At 41.5% G+C, this 15,303-nt stretch overlaps 1 protein-coding gene across 24 annotated transcripts in view; it reads left to right on the forward strand.

Annotated features, from left to right (window-relative positions):
* BEND7 (BEN domain containing 7) overlaps positions 1–15,303 on the forward strand; it is an 86,759-nt gene that overhangs the window by 33,971 nt on the left and 37,485 nt on the right. For all 24 annotated transcript variants that reach the window (XM_032159049.2, XM_058431694.1, XM_058431705.1 and 21 more), the window contains 2 exons: positions 2,116–2,381; positions 13,828–14,053. In XM_032159049.2, coding sequence (XP_032014940.1) covers positions 2,116–2,381; positions 13,828–14,053 — 492 coding nt within the window. The remainder of the gene's footprint in view (positions 1–2,115; positions 2,382–13,827; positions 14,054–15,303) is intronic.

Raw genomic sequence — 15,303 nt, forward strand, 5'->3', positions numbered from 1 at the left:
GTAAACGATTCCAAAGCTGTAGGATGGCACAAAGGATAAACTGAATAAATTACTCTCCTTTAATTTTCTTAAACTTAAAAATTTGTGTCATGTGGGTAGATTTACTTAAGGCTTAATGCCTGAAGACTTAGATTTAAATTACATTTGGAAAGTTTCACCTTTCTTTTAAGAAGACAGGGAATAAGACCTAGAGGTAAGATCTGGATGCCAGAGACTTGGGCTGTGTCTGGATTTGCAAAAGGAGAAGAAAAACTCAGATAGTCCCTGTGTTCCTTAAACCAAAACGTTTTCATTTCTAATTTAGAATCATGAGGCTTAGCAAGGCCTGGGGCCTAGACCATCGTGATCATTATTTGAGGTCCCTTTGACCCTGAGGGTGCAGACCCAACCTTGAGGGGGAATGCAGATAGAGCAAAGAGAAGTTCCCAACTCTGGCTGCACAGCAGAATCACTGGAAGAGCTTTCAGACAATGCTGATTCCCAGGCAGCATGCCTGGAAGTGTCAGTTCATTTAGTCTGGGTGGGGCTGAGGCATTTCAGTTTTTTTGTTTGTTTTTGTTTTTGTTTTGAGACACAGTCTCACTCTGTTGCCAGGCTGGAGTGCAGTGGCATAATCTCGGCTCACTGCAACCTCCGCCTCCTGGGTTCAAGTGATTCTCCTGCCTCAGCCTCTTGAGTAGCTGGGACTTCAGGTGCCCACCACCATGCCCAGCTAATTTTTGTATTTTTAGTAGAGACGGGGTTTCACCATGTTGGCCAGGATGGTCTCGATCTCTTGACCTTGTGATCCGCCCACCTCGGCCTCCCAAAGTGCTGGGATTACAGGGGTGAGCCACCATGCCTGGCCCGGCATCTCAGTTTTTTTAAACTCGAGTGATTCTAATGTATAGCCAAGGTCGAGAACCATTGAGCTAGACTAATTACTGGTTTAAAAACTTCTGTGCTTTTATGTAGTGCAATTAGTTTGCTTCTAATATTTATGAATTGCTTTTGAATTTGGAGACAAAAATATCAGGATCAAAGTGTAAATATTCTTTATTTTCAGACTGATAAGAGGTAAGAGGAGGTGATTCATGTTTATATGCGTTTAAAGACCTTCAGTTTTCACTTGTCCTATAGGTTCATTTCTGTTGAAAACAGGGACATCCTATAGTCATATTAAGAAGCTATATTAATACTTGAGGATTTAAACAATGATGCCATGTTTTCCAATTACACTTTTCCAAGAGAGTATTTTTAAATGGCTAGCAAACATTACTTCCCAGAGTGCACCTGTGAGAACTGTAATTTACCATCCTGGATTTCTTTAAGTATAGAATCAGGTTGAATACTTGGTTCCTGTACTGTGCTTTTCATGTTTGGAGCTGTTTCTAGATTTCACTGATTTGCTTGACTTGTACAGAAAGATATTGCTCCTTCAATTATGTGAAAACGAGGTCTAGAGAAGTAGCCTTGTCTGAGGCCATGTAGTAGGGTGCTCTGGAGGTGGTTGATGTGTGGAGAGTATTTGTTTGGTGAGGAAGGATTCACTGGTCCTAATTAAGTAACTAACAGGCTTTTCCCACATGCTTACTGGTCCCTAATATAGAGTCATCCCAGACTGCTTCTTTTGATCAGTCTTGCCCAAATGATCATCACTGTCTCATCTTTGTCAGTTTTGGCACCTGTAGATTATTAGGAACTGATCAGTCTAACCCCGAATGACATTGGAATAGTCCTGAAACAGGCTTACAAGGAAGCACAGCCGTCTCCATCCAAATTTAAATTCCGAAGTTCTTATTGATTTAGAAGCGTCCTGTGATTTAGAAAGCCATGCTCAGGTGTTTTCTCACAGCTCACGATCCTTTCCCTGCATTGAACCCCACAGCAGTATGCTGTCCCGATTCACCTGCAGTAATGCTTTCTCCTGAGTATTTCTCTGCCTTTAGGACTTGAAAGCGCTTCAGAGCCGGCGTTTGGTAACCTTTAGGTCCAGTGGGAGATTTATTTAGTGTGCTTCATCCTGGAGTTTTCCTCGTTTCGGTTTCAGTTTGTAGATCACATGCATAGACCGGAGATAAGTTTTCCTAAGTCAGACACATGTGCCTGTACCATATTTTTGTTTATTATTTGCAGTTGGAACTCAAAACAGACAACAACCCCCAATTTCCCTTATATGCTCCCAGCGAACTGCTGTCTCACGAAAGAGAAATAAAAAGAAAAAAGTGCCCCCAAAGACTGTGGAACCTCTTACTGTGAAACAGAAGCCCAGTGGGTCAGAGATGGAGAAAAAGGCGGTGGTGGCCTCTGAGCTATCTGCTCTCCAGGCAGCCGAGCACACCTCCCCGGAGGAGAGCCACGTTCTAGGATTCGGCATTGTTCTGGAATCACCTTCCTCAGATGTAAGTTGCCATTTTCTGGCTGCTGACTCTAATGCTATGTAACTTTCAGGAATTTTATAGTATTTATAGATTTCCCTTTTGACAACTAGAGAAACTTGCAGAATATATGTGGGAAAGAAGAAAAGAAGACTGGTAATAATTTTCTTGTCTGGAGTTTTCTTTTCTGAAAATGTTATGCCTTATTTATTTAGACAGGTTTCCAGTCTTTGTCTCCGAAAGGAGGAGGGTGATGGCGTAAATAATCTGCCCACTAATTTCTTTTGCATTTTTAATTTTGCAGTGGCAGTTTTCAATTTCCTTAGTGTAGAGACCTAAAAGAATATAATTAAATCCTTTGTAGATGGGCATAAATGAACAGAACCATACAGATAAGGTCACACCTTTCTGGAAACACAAACTAATAATAAAAAAGGAGCAGTCATACTAATTCTATTTTATAGATGCAAGCCACACTGCTAATTAGGTGGCAGCGCCATGCCATTTACTCCGTGTAATGATAGGTTAACACTCTGCAAAGGTTTTTCTATTTTAATATCATAGCCAGAATGTTGCCGCAGTCCAGAATGTTGGATGACATCCGAGATAACCATCTGACTTGCTATTTTACATTCATAGGACCATAAACGAATTTGTTTAATAGTGCACTATATTTGCAATTGCATTTCTATTTACAATGTCTTTCTCTAAGTATGTTTGTGTTGTGAACCTTAACTTGTTGGGTGAGTTCTTAAAATAAACAAGAATGGGGGATCTATTCTTATCAGATTGCACAGGATGAGAATCCTGCTGCGAACTCCCACAGGCCTGTATAGGATTGGAGGTTGGCCGTACCTTTTAAACTTTAAGTAGGAAACAAATTGCTTTTTAAAAAAGTGTTTTAAAATTTTTGAAAGAAATTGTGGGAAGACAGTTTGCTAGGGTATATCCACGATGGGTTTTTAACAAAGGGAGGGGACAAAAATAATCATCTTGTGACTTTTTTAGATTGGAAAGTTGTTAGAACTTTTACCTAATTCTCGGTGTTAAAGTTTCTTTTTTTTTTTTTTTTTGAAATCTATAAACACTTGCTACAATTGTTAAGAAGTTCATCTAGACTAAAAATTTAATTTTAAATCATCTTTAATGATGATAACGTTCTATTCTGGACCAGTCACCTTATGCAATGATATCATATTGCTATTGCAACTAGGGCCCTGAGTCAAACTCCAGGTAGATCACATATTCGGAAAGAGAGGTAAATTATTCCTCAACACAAAGTACATTCAGTCCTTAAATTTTCTAAGCATTTTTTTTTTTTTTTTTTTTTTTTTTAGACAGAGTCTCGCTGTGTCGCCCAGGCTAGAGTATAGTGGCATGATCTCCACTCACTGCAACCTCCACCTCTCGGGTTCAAGCAATTCTCCTACCTCAGCCTCCTGAGTAGCTGGGACTGCAGGTACTTGCCACCACCCCCGACTAATGAAAACTCAGTTAGCTGTTGATTGTCTTGGAAGAATAACATGCTTCTAAAGAAAAGTGAGGCCAGGCACGGTGGCTTACGCCTGTAATCCCAGCACTTTGGGAGGCCAAGGTGGGCAGATCACTTGAGGTCAAGAGTTCGAGACCAGCCTGGCCAACATGGCGAAACCCGTCTCTACTAAAAATACAAAAATTAGCTGGATGTGGTGGCACATGCCTATAGTCCTAACTACTCGGGAGGCTGAGAACGAGAATCGCTTGAACCCAGGAGGCAGAGGTTGCAGTGAGCCGAGATTACACCACTGCACTCCAGCCTAGGTGACAGAGGGAGATTCCGTCTCAAAAAAAAACAAAAACAAAAACAAAAAAACAAAATCATAGGCTTGGGCAAGTGGCCCAGTGTTGCTAGAACAGCTGTCTGGCCGGCATTGATAAAAGTAGGGTGGGGTGAGAGAGTGAAAGTCCAGGTGAGGCCTTCAGCCTTTATCTGTGGGCAGGAGGGAGCCATTCCAAGTTTCCAGTAAAGGAAGAATTGTGCCTGTATCTTAGAACCATAGCTAGAACAGCATGCGGCTGACAGAAAGATAGAGATAGCCAGAGGAAGATGCGTGCAGCCTGCCAGGCAGGAGATCAGGAGGGCTAGACAGGAGCAGTGAGCCTGGAGAGGAGAGCATGGAGAGACATTCAGGAGGAACACGGGGACTGAGTGGGAAATGAGCCCTGGATTCCCATCTGGGAAACTTGCTGGGTTACAGCTGCAGCTGGGACTTCAACTGAGACGCGGAGAGCAAGAGCAGTGCAGGCTTTCAGCTCTGGATGGGAAGGAAAAGTGAATTTCATATCCTCAACACGTTCGCTAGACACCTCGAGCACAGGAGAAAGATTAGCACTGGAAACGATGAAAAGTGACACTGGAAACCCATGCTTTATCGCTTTTGTAAATATAAAAAACTCACAGTGTATAGAGTTCCCGTTTTGCGTTGTGACTCGTAGTGTCACCCAAATGCCAATGTATATACCCATGGCACAAACACAAACATAAGGCCCGACAAGGGGCTGTCAATCATGGCAGATCAGCCACTGTCTTCAAACTGATAACAATAGTCCCTACTCAGATGCAGAAACACACTAAGTTCTAATCAGAACCAACCAAAATGTCAAAAATGGCAGAGTGTTATGGGCATCAAATGAGATGCAGTATATGGGAAAATCCTGTAGCAGTGCCGGGCACATAAAAGGTACTCAATAAATGTTATTTGTTTAATCTGCGAAGGAGGAAACATCTGCATTTGCATTAAGCACAATATACAAAACAAACTTAGGAAACATTAAGTCTAGGACTTAGCTTTAAGGAGAGCCTCCTCCTCAATTTCACTGCAGTTTACTTGTTTTTTCCTGTTCCTCCTCTCTGTACCCACCCACTCCCCTTCAAGGCTCTACTGTGATTTGAACGATCCTCCTGGATAGAACTTCCTATACTGTTTGGTAAATATTTACACGTTAATGCATCCTTCCATCCCAGCTTCTCAAGAGCAGAGACTGATTATTAATAATAATAATAGTAATAGTAATAGTATTCATGCGCCATCTTTGAGGTATTCTTCTTATCCGCTTTCTATGGGCAGCTTGCACAAGTTCACACAGCCAAGAAAAGTGGAGTGTGTCCCCCAACCCAGGTCTGTCATCTGCCCTTGTCCGCTGCGCAAAGGACTTGCGGGTGCCCATTCTAGCCCAATGCCTGTGCGTGACGAACACTCAGTCACTGTTGAGGGGATGATTATCATATGAAAGAACTGAAAGTTTCAGCTGTGGCTGTTGATTCTGTTTACTTGGAAGTTTCTTGGGGAGAACTTCATGGGTCAGGGAGCAGGCTCTGAGGTCAGGCTGCCTGGGTTAGACTCTCAGCTGTGTGACCCTGAGCAATGAACCTGACCCTTCCCCACTCCACTTCTCTCTGTAGAATGGGGATAGCAAGTGCTTCCCTCCTGGAATTGGCTCATTGGAGGAATTAGATGAAGTCATCCTTGTGGAGCACTTAGAACAAGGCCTGGCTCATTTTAAGCACTCAATAAATATTAGTTCTTTTTTTAACCTTAGCATTCTTACCTCAGTGTCTTTATGGGAATAAATATTTTAAAATAAAACTTATCTATATCTATCAGTGAAAAAATACACGTGAACAAGTAGTGTTTTTAGAAAGGGAATAGACTGAAATACTTCTCTTTTGGGCAGGAGTATTTCACCCTTTTAAAAGTAACATATTAAATAAAATTCGAACCTCAATTATACACAGAAGCAGAAACCCAAAACTAAATTTCAGATTTAAATACAGTATTTAGGCCGGGCGCGGTGGCTCATGCCTGTAATCCCAGCACTTTGGGAGGCCAAGGCGGGTGGATCAGGAGGTCAGGAGATTGAGACCATCCTGGCCAACATGGCGAAACCCCGTCTCTACTGAAAATAAAAACAAATAGCAGCATAGTGGTGCATGCCTGTAATCCCAGCTACTCGGGAGGCTGAGACAGGAGAATCGCTTGAACCCGGGAGTCAAAGATTGCAGTGAGCCGAGATTGCACCACTGCACTCCAGCCTGGCAACAGAGCGAGACTCCATCTCAAAAAAAAGAAAATACAGTATTTAATTCTTTCTTCATGAGTTCACAACCCGATACTCTACCAATACTGAGAGAAGACAGTTGTTAATTTCTTATGGTCGCTGTTTTTCAAGATTATATATATTGATTTGTGTTTTTCAGAGCAGATATACATGGCCTAAGTTTGTTTTGTTGTTGTTGCTTTTCGTTTCTTGTTTTACAGCTTGGTGAAACAATCAGATTAGTTTTTAACAATATTTAAAAATAATTTTTAATAATAGGAAATGTTTTTCTATCTGTTGTAGTTACTATAAATAATCTCCAGTAATCCTAGATTATGCCAGTTTAACAGTTTTCAGAAGATAAATTGTGGATATTCATCAAAATATCTGTATTGGAAATCTGCTTGCTTTTTTTTTTTTTTTGTAATTGAGACAGAGTCTTGCTCTGTCATCCAGGCTGGAGTGCAGTGGCATGATCTCAGCTGACTACAACTTCCACCTCCAGGGTTCAAGCAATTCTCCTGCCTCAGCCTCCTGAGTAGCTGGGACTATGGGTGCCTGCCACCATGCCCAGCTAATTTTTGTGTTTTTAGTAGAGACAGGGTTTCACCAGGTTGGCCAGGCTGGTCTCGATCTCCTGGCCTCAAGTGATCCATCCACCTCGTCCTCGCAAAGTGCTGAGATTACAGGTGTGAGCCACCATGCCCGGCCTTGAAATCTGTTTTCTTAACACCTTCTTGGCCCAATAGATAAAGCGATCCACTGGGATCAAGTAAAGTAAACCAAGCAAATGATTTTTTAAATTCACTCATCGACACATTGAAATTGAGGCCATTGGCCAGGCGTGGTGGCTCACGCCTGTAATCCTAGCACTTTGGGAGGCTGAGGCGGGTAGATCACCTGAGATCAGGAGTCCGAGACCAGCCTGATCAACATGGAGAAACTCCATTTCTACTAAAAATATAAAGTTAGCCAGGCGTGGTGGTGCATGCCTGTAATCCCAGATACTCGGGAGGCTGAGACAGGAGAATCACTTGAACCTGGGAGGCAGAGGTTGCGGTGAGCCAAGATCGCACCATTGTACTCTAGCCTGGGCAACAGAGCAAGACTCCGTCTCAAAAAAAGAAAAAAAAGAAAAGAAAAGAAATTGAGGCCGTGTATGCCTGAGAGTGTAAGTTCCAGCACAGGCTGCAGGAGTTCAGATCTTTGCTTCATCATATATTAGCTGGATAATGTTAAACAAGTTACTTCACTTCTCTGAGCCGTAGTTTTTGCATCTGCAAACTGGAAAAATAATAGTAGCCATTTCATAGGGTGAAAATCAAATTAGAAAAAATCTGTGTGATATGTGTTAGCCTAGGGCCTGGAATATAGTAAATAGCAAATAAATGTTAATTATATTGCTGTTTTCCAGGGCATACTGAAGTGTGTGAAATAGTCCCTGCCCTTGAAGGAGCACATGAAGGAAAATTCACAAACAGTAATTATAATAGCGTAGGACGTCAGCTGTGGCGCAGGCAGTCAGGTCACCTGGGAGCCTGGATAGTCTCTCAGAGTGGACATCTTGGAGGAGCCATTTCAGTGGCCTTGGGAGAGAAGAAGCTAAATTGCAGTGGTTAGACTCTTACATATTGCACATTTTGGCTCAAATATCTTTAGCATAAATCAAGCCCTAGTCTTCAGAGTCATTAATTTATTACCTGAAGAAGGAAAAAGCTAAAAGCATCTCTAAAAGATGGGAATGTCTCATTATGCAAGTACATGGAGAAAATTTCAAGGGACCAAATTGTATTCTCTTCTAAAATTGAATGCTTAGCTCTACCAAAATATTGTCAACTAAAAATGTCTATAAAGAATTGGCTGTTGGATGACTTCTTGTCATTTTTATCCCATTCAACATTCGCTATAGGCTATCGTGTAAATTACACCTACTTTTGGATAGGACTTTTGGCTGAGCATTTTTTGCTTAATGAAAAGAGGGCAGCCACCTTCCACTATGAGCCTTGACGTAGGACACGAGCATGCTTCCGCCCCATCCACACTGCAGCTCAGGCCCGCTATGTCTCCAGGCCACCTCTGTTCTGAGCTGCTCAACAGGAACAGCCATGCTGGTGAGCGTCTAGTCCCACACGCTCTTGTTGCTACCCTCCTCATGGGCTGTGTTCTCAGCATAGCATTTAATAAATGACAGGCTGTGCATGTTGCCTCCCGCCTGTAATCCCAGCACTTTGGGAGGCCAAGGCAGGAGGATTGCTTGAGGCCAAGAGTTGAGATCAGTCTGGGCAACAAAGCAAGACCCCCCTCTCTGCAAAATATATAAATACATACATTTTAAAAATTTGCTGGGCATGGTAGCACATGCCTGTAATCTCAGCACTTTGGCAGGCTGAGGAGGGAGGATCACTGGAGACCAGGAATTCAAGACCAGCCTGGGCAACATAGTGAGACTCTATCTGTACAAAAAAATTTTTATTTAAATTAACTGGCCACACACTTGTAGCCTAAGCTACTCAGGAGGTTGAGGTGAGAGGATCACTTGAACCCAGGAGTTGGAGGCTGCAGTGAGCTGTGATCCCACCACTGTACCCCAGTTTGGGCACCAGGTTGAGATCCTGTCTCTAAAAAATAAAAATAAAATTTAAAAATAGAAAATAAATGATAATAGTGATTCTTGCTATGTCCGCCTGGGGCAGACCTGAGTTACAGGAACATTTAGTTTTTATCAGACAGAAGCATATCACATTTATGAGCAAAATTAAATCAATTATGGGGGAAGTTTGTGTTTTAAAAATTGTTTTCTTAAACTGAAGCACATTTTCCTCAAAATACATCTAATATACTACAAAATAAACACAAGAACCAAAGATCATTATATATAGTGGTATGGACATAGACTAAATTCACATCCTTTAAGCACTCTTATGAATCCTTTTATAAGCTTTTCAGCCCCAAATCAGTTAGTCTTGTTCAGCAGGATCCTGCCTCTTCGTCTGTAGTTTTCTTTCAGCTTTTGGTCCTGAGCCAGCCTGAGACTGACCAGCCAGCCCAGCGCCCCAAATCCCCACCAGCATATGACCTCGTCCAAACAGCCCTGTGCACATGCCTGCAAAGGTGACCCTATATAATACACAGAATCTGTACACTATTAATCTGCCATCGAAAATCTGGGGTTAATGCACAGTATGATTATTTGTGCGCTTCTTTTAACCAGTGACCACATGTAGCTTTTTATGTATCTTACTGTAATTTACTTATTAATACCTTACTGATACCTTATATAGAATAGCCTATGGTAGAAATAGTCCCTCGGTGGTTAACTAGCATGATCTTCTAAAAATTATCTTACTTTGTATTCTTTCATTTATACAGGGGAGTCACGTGATGTGCTCATGGGGGCTTGGGAGTGTAACGGGGCAGAGGGGTGGGGAAGGACCATCTTCATTTACCTAGTTAGGAGATTCCCCAGCCAAACTAGATCTTAACCCCAGCTACTTCTAAGCAAAGGGAGACCACAGTTGATATGCAAAGAGACAAATTCGTGAAAGTCCACAGGCCTGGATCCAGGACATTTTCAAGAGTGTTGGTGACTGTCTATGCAGTGTTTGCCTCCAGAACTTCACCCAGTGTGAGATGAATAAGGAAAAGTCAGCATTTGATACACATTGTTGTACTAAGTGGCCAAGGTACCTAAGATAGGCAGGACATAGATGAAAATCCAAATTTATAGTGGGAATTCAGACTCCCAACTCTTAAAACGATGACTCTAAGTGTCTTAAATCCTGCCCCAACTTTAGATTGTTATTTTGAACTGTTTGTTTAGACATCATCATTTAAAAATCGTATTACTTCAGTAATCACTAAAATCTGTAAATTAACACATTCGCTTTCTGTTTTGGCTTCAGTATCAAATTGTGAATCTGTCAAGAGAAGTCTAGTTTTCAAAATGTTACTCATTTGGGAGAGTGTTGGTTTCTGTCACAGCTATCAGTAAGCAGAGAGATCTCATTTAAACTAGAGCCAGTAAACTAAGAGATTCAATGATACAATTAAAGAAAGAGCTTTATCCTGTTTTTAAATATATGTACAAAGATGTGGATCATTATGTGATAGTAATCCACTATGATTATATTTATCAAATGGAGGAAATAAAAAGATTTCATAGTGAAAATGTGAGATTAGTGAACGTCATCTTTTCTTCGTGTTTCAGAAAACAAAGCTGCCCTCTTTTGTTCTTTTAAGGCGTTGTTGCCTTGCGGCACCTGGCACACGTAGATAGCATTGGCGCTCGTTCACTCCTGGCTCAGAAATCTGAATAGGAGACAGGCCGAGAAGAACAGGAAGGACAGAGCCCAGTCACCTGTGCCCCGGCTGCCGCTGCCACCACCGCCTCCACTAATCAGGCTACTTCCTCCTTTGTAAGGTGCTTGCAAGGGGGTGAGTTCATGTTCCTTGATCTGGAAAGAACAGTTCAAAATAACAGTATTTGGCAGTAGAAAGTGGAATGGAAAGCAGTGACAGCGTCTGCATTGGAAGTCTGTTAGCTCTCAGAAACCTCCAGATACTTAGTTGTTAGGAGTTGTGGCAGATACCAGAAACAGCAGCTATACCTGTCTCCTGAATCCGACCTTCAAGGTCCTGTTAAAACACTGTCCTATCCCCTCCTGAGCCCCAAGAGCCCCCTTCCTCCCGCACCCCCAGCAGCCAACTCCTGCCTGATGCTGTCTCAGACAGCACTTGCTCTGTTCTCTCTCTTGTTTTATCACATTCGACTTTATAGGATAGGTATTTGTGCATATGTCTTGCCTGCAGAACCAGCCTTCAGATTCCTACACATGGAGGGGGCTCAGTGAGTAGGTATTGAAACAGCTGGGTCACTGTTCTCCAGGTCACCCAGCTCCTGGAGGTACCACATGAACTGTTAGAAGACACAGGTGTGCTGAGCACAGCGTGGCAAACTTTCAAACCCACTTTCTTTATACAGGGATAAAAGATCTGTGAATCAACACCAGTCATTTTAAATGAGTTCTTACATATTGTTTTGTTTATTCTGACAAGTATCCATTGGGCAGTCAATGGGTGTTTGACACTCCAAATACAAGAGTCCTCATCCCAATGAGAAATGCAAACTCCCAGCTAAGCAAATGCTGCGTAAAAAGTGCTGTAAACAGAGTTCTTAGAAAATAGTATGAGCGCATGAAGAAGGGAGTGGCCAGTTCCGCCTGGTAGCTCATTCAGGTCAGTGTTTTTCAAACTGGGGTCCACGTTCACGGGATGAATCAAAGGGGAAGTATCAGAGGTCGCGTTTTAAGTACCTGTTTAATGGTATCAGAATCAAACTGAGATTTTATGAGTAACTAGTGTCCTTCCCCTTCCTCTCTTGCCATTAAGGGCGTCTGAACCACCCTAGACCCTCAAATAGCTGTGAGTAGCTGCTTCTGTAAGATAAACTTGTATTTTTTTTAATGGCTTTCAAATGATACAAGAGCACTTAGCAAAAATCCAAGATCAGTTCATTTAGAACAAAAGTTCTAAATGCAGCATAGGATATGCAAAATAAAACTCTGGTTATGAATAAAACTTCATCTTAGATTATGATGGTAAAATTCTCTCAATCCTAATATTGTCTACATTGAATCATTCAACAAAGACTTACTGAGTGCCTGGTATGTACCACCTCTGTTCTGGGAACTAGGGATGCAGCCTCCAGCTCAGACCACCTCCTCTGGAGACCTGGAACCAGCAAGCAGCAAGATGCAGAAGTTAAGGGGAAAGCCTGACAGTATGGCTCTTATAGTGATATTCACCAAACATTCAGAGACCAAACATGGAATGGCAAAGTGAAGCAGAAGCGTGAGATAACTTTCTGGATATTCCAGTTAAAAGTTCAATTTTGGAGGGACCAGGCCCAAACTCCTTCCTTTGTCATCCAAGGAATTTAAGCTACGCTCTGAGCCCTGTTTACTTTGACCATAGGTGGGGTGGCATGTTGAAAAGTGATAGGACAAAACCAAAAATAACCATTTTTACTATACAGGAGAGAAATTAATCCCAGATCCTCACATTTCTGGTGTGATTTAGAAACTGCAAAGCAGGGCCAGTTTTGCAGAGTGATGAATAGGAGATCTAAGAATCAGCTTTGATAGCATGTCTTAATTCAGTGAGGTTTTCTTCAGACTTTTTTCCTAATAACAGTTTACCAATTGCATTTCTTCATATTAAAGTTATTATTTTATAGCTACCATGTCATAACCAACAATAAACTAAATGACTTAGTAGTGCAGGTTATGACTAATGAACTTTCATCTATTCCACAAGAAGTTATGGAGTGCCTGCTATATGCCAGATCCTAGAGATACAAAGTCTAAGCTTCAGGATCAGGAAGGGCTGCAATCTAATAAATAATTCTAATACAGTGTAAGAAATAGAATCATATGTCTGCTAAATGAACAGCAGGAACAGAGAGTTGTAGCCACCTCCATGGGCAGGAAGGAGTTAGGAGATTAGTTCATTTGGAAGGCTTTGTAAAGGAAAGGGTATGAACTGGGTTGAAAGATTCAAAGGTGAGTTGTAAACCTCATGGCGTGCTGTTGGAGAAGGTGTGCTGAGCGCCGAGCGTGTGCGATAGCGTCCAAGTTGAAAGGCACCTTGGACGTCTTCTGATTCCATATCCCAGTCAGGATGTCCCTGCCAGGGAAGCAGTGTGCTAGCACATTGGTTTTCCAAGGGTGATCTGGGATATAGTTTCACATTTTCCTCCCAAAATTAGGGATGGGGAGTGGATTTAAATGGCCTGGGAAACCTGCTTATCATTTTTACTTATTTTATGTATTAGTTTACAAAAGTTTTTATTGGGGGAAAAAATAGCTCTGCAGCTAAAAGCCACTGGCATAGTAGAAGGAGCCAGGGGCCTTCTGGGGTAGCCCCGTATTTGTGTCCTTAGGTGAAAGAAATTAAGTTATTTAGTGTATGAGAAAGTGATCTGTAACTGTACTGCACTGAGCACATTTGAATTATTTCTCAATCTTTTTTTTTATGATCTCTTTGGGCCTTAGTTCCTTTGTTTACAAAATGAGGATATTTCATCGAGAAGTCTCAACTCCCTGTTAGCTCTAGAATGATAGGATTTTGTGGTTATCCAGCCTTCTCTTGGCTATTTTCTTTCCATTGGTTTTGACAAGGCTCAATATTGGAATTAGAGCATCTTGTTTTGTAAGTTATAACTAGTCCTTGGTTTTATAAATAGCAGATGCTGGCACACAGAGAAAGCCAAGAGTGTTTTCATTTGTAGAATATGTACATTTCAGTAGCTAGTGATGTTTTTTTGTTGCTTATGTACCCAAAGTCAAATGCTTCAAATCTTGCTTTTAATGAAATATTTGTGTTCTTTTGGTAGCCAGAAGTACAACTTGCTGAAGGCTTTGACGTGTTTATGCCTAAATCTCAGCTGGACTCTATATTGTCAAACTACACTCGCTCAGGAAGCCTTCTGTTTAGGAAACTGGTGTGTGCGTTTTTTGATGACAAGACTTTGGCTAACTCCTTACCCAATGGGAAGAGGAAAAGAGGACTCAATGACAACCGGAAAGGACTAGACCAAAATATTGTGGGTGCAATAAAAGGTTGGTCTGCATCATTTCATTTTGTGGGTTCTTCGTTGAGCTTTTCCTTCATTCCATAACGATGCAGCTGAAATTGTAGTAAACTGACTAGTGGCCAGTTTCATTTGCCGTTGGCAATTTAGCCATTCACATGGCTTTCGGGTGTGAGCTCTGTAATTCACCACCCCAAATACCACTAGAATTCATTATTCAAGGTAATGTTAATTTGTTAATAATTTAAGAGCCAGTTTGATCTGCTGCAGAACCAAAATGAAGTTTTTTCTTGACTTTTAAAATGCAGGTAATTTGTAATTTCTAACTAAGAGCTTCCTCAAAATATGACTTCAACTTAAAGTTTTAGTTAATGAGAATAAAGTTATGATGCTTTAAAAAAAAAAAAAGATAAAGTAAAATGGTTCTCTCCAAAGTTTAGAGTTGCTTTACCAGGTTGTTGCTTCTAAAGACATTTTAAATCTAAGTGACCTTACTGTGACACCTGTGCGTCCCCACACGTGCCTGGCCTGCTCTTCTCCCTCTTGTTTTGTGCCATGGAGTCATGCCAGCTCCATGCAGAGACCACCGTGGGTCTCTCTCCCTTGAGCATGCGTCTGTATTCCACTGCACTACGATGACCATGCAGGGGCACGTGGGAGCACCTCTGCATTTATATCCAGTGCCACATCCTAAACCTACTTCTCTTAACTTTAAAATGTCCATAATCAGCAATCTGATGAATATAACTTTAGGAAATAGAAGTACTTAGTTCTTACCAAAAAGAACATAAACCATGTCTCAAATCTAAACACAACTCCATGAAAATGAGATTCTGTATCAGGCCTTGCTTAAAACTGGAATAACGGATAGGGGTGCTATGCTTCCTAGCTCAGTTCCTGCACTGTTCAGTTGTGAAGTGGGACTGCCTCGGAGGGCCTTCTCTGCCCCCTTCTGTTCCCCATTATCTGGCAAAATGAGTAAATGAATTCAATAGTGTTTAAAGGATGCTTGAAAGTCCACAATTAACTTTATAAAATAATACGGTATTTAAATGGAACTAGCAAGTACCAAGCACCCTTTGTTCATGGCCAGAAGGACATAAGCCTTCATTAACAGAGAATTTCTCATGCTCAATCAGAATTTTTTCACTTAAAGTGACAGTTGTATTAAATATGAAAAGCTACAGAGATATCACAAACTGTGCCATTTCTGAAAAGAATGATTCAGCCTGAAGTGACACTACAAACAACATGACAGAATTTGAAAAATGGTCAGTG

Source organism: Hylobates moloch, unplaced genomic scaffold, assembly GCF_009828535.3.
Source record: "Hylobates moloch isolate HMO894 unplaced genomic scaffold, HMol_V3 SCAFFOLD_2, whole genome shotgun sequence".
Classification (NCBI taxonomy): Eukaryota; Metazoa; Chordata; class Mammalia; order Primates; family Hylobatidae; genus Hylobates; species Hylobates moloch.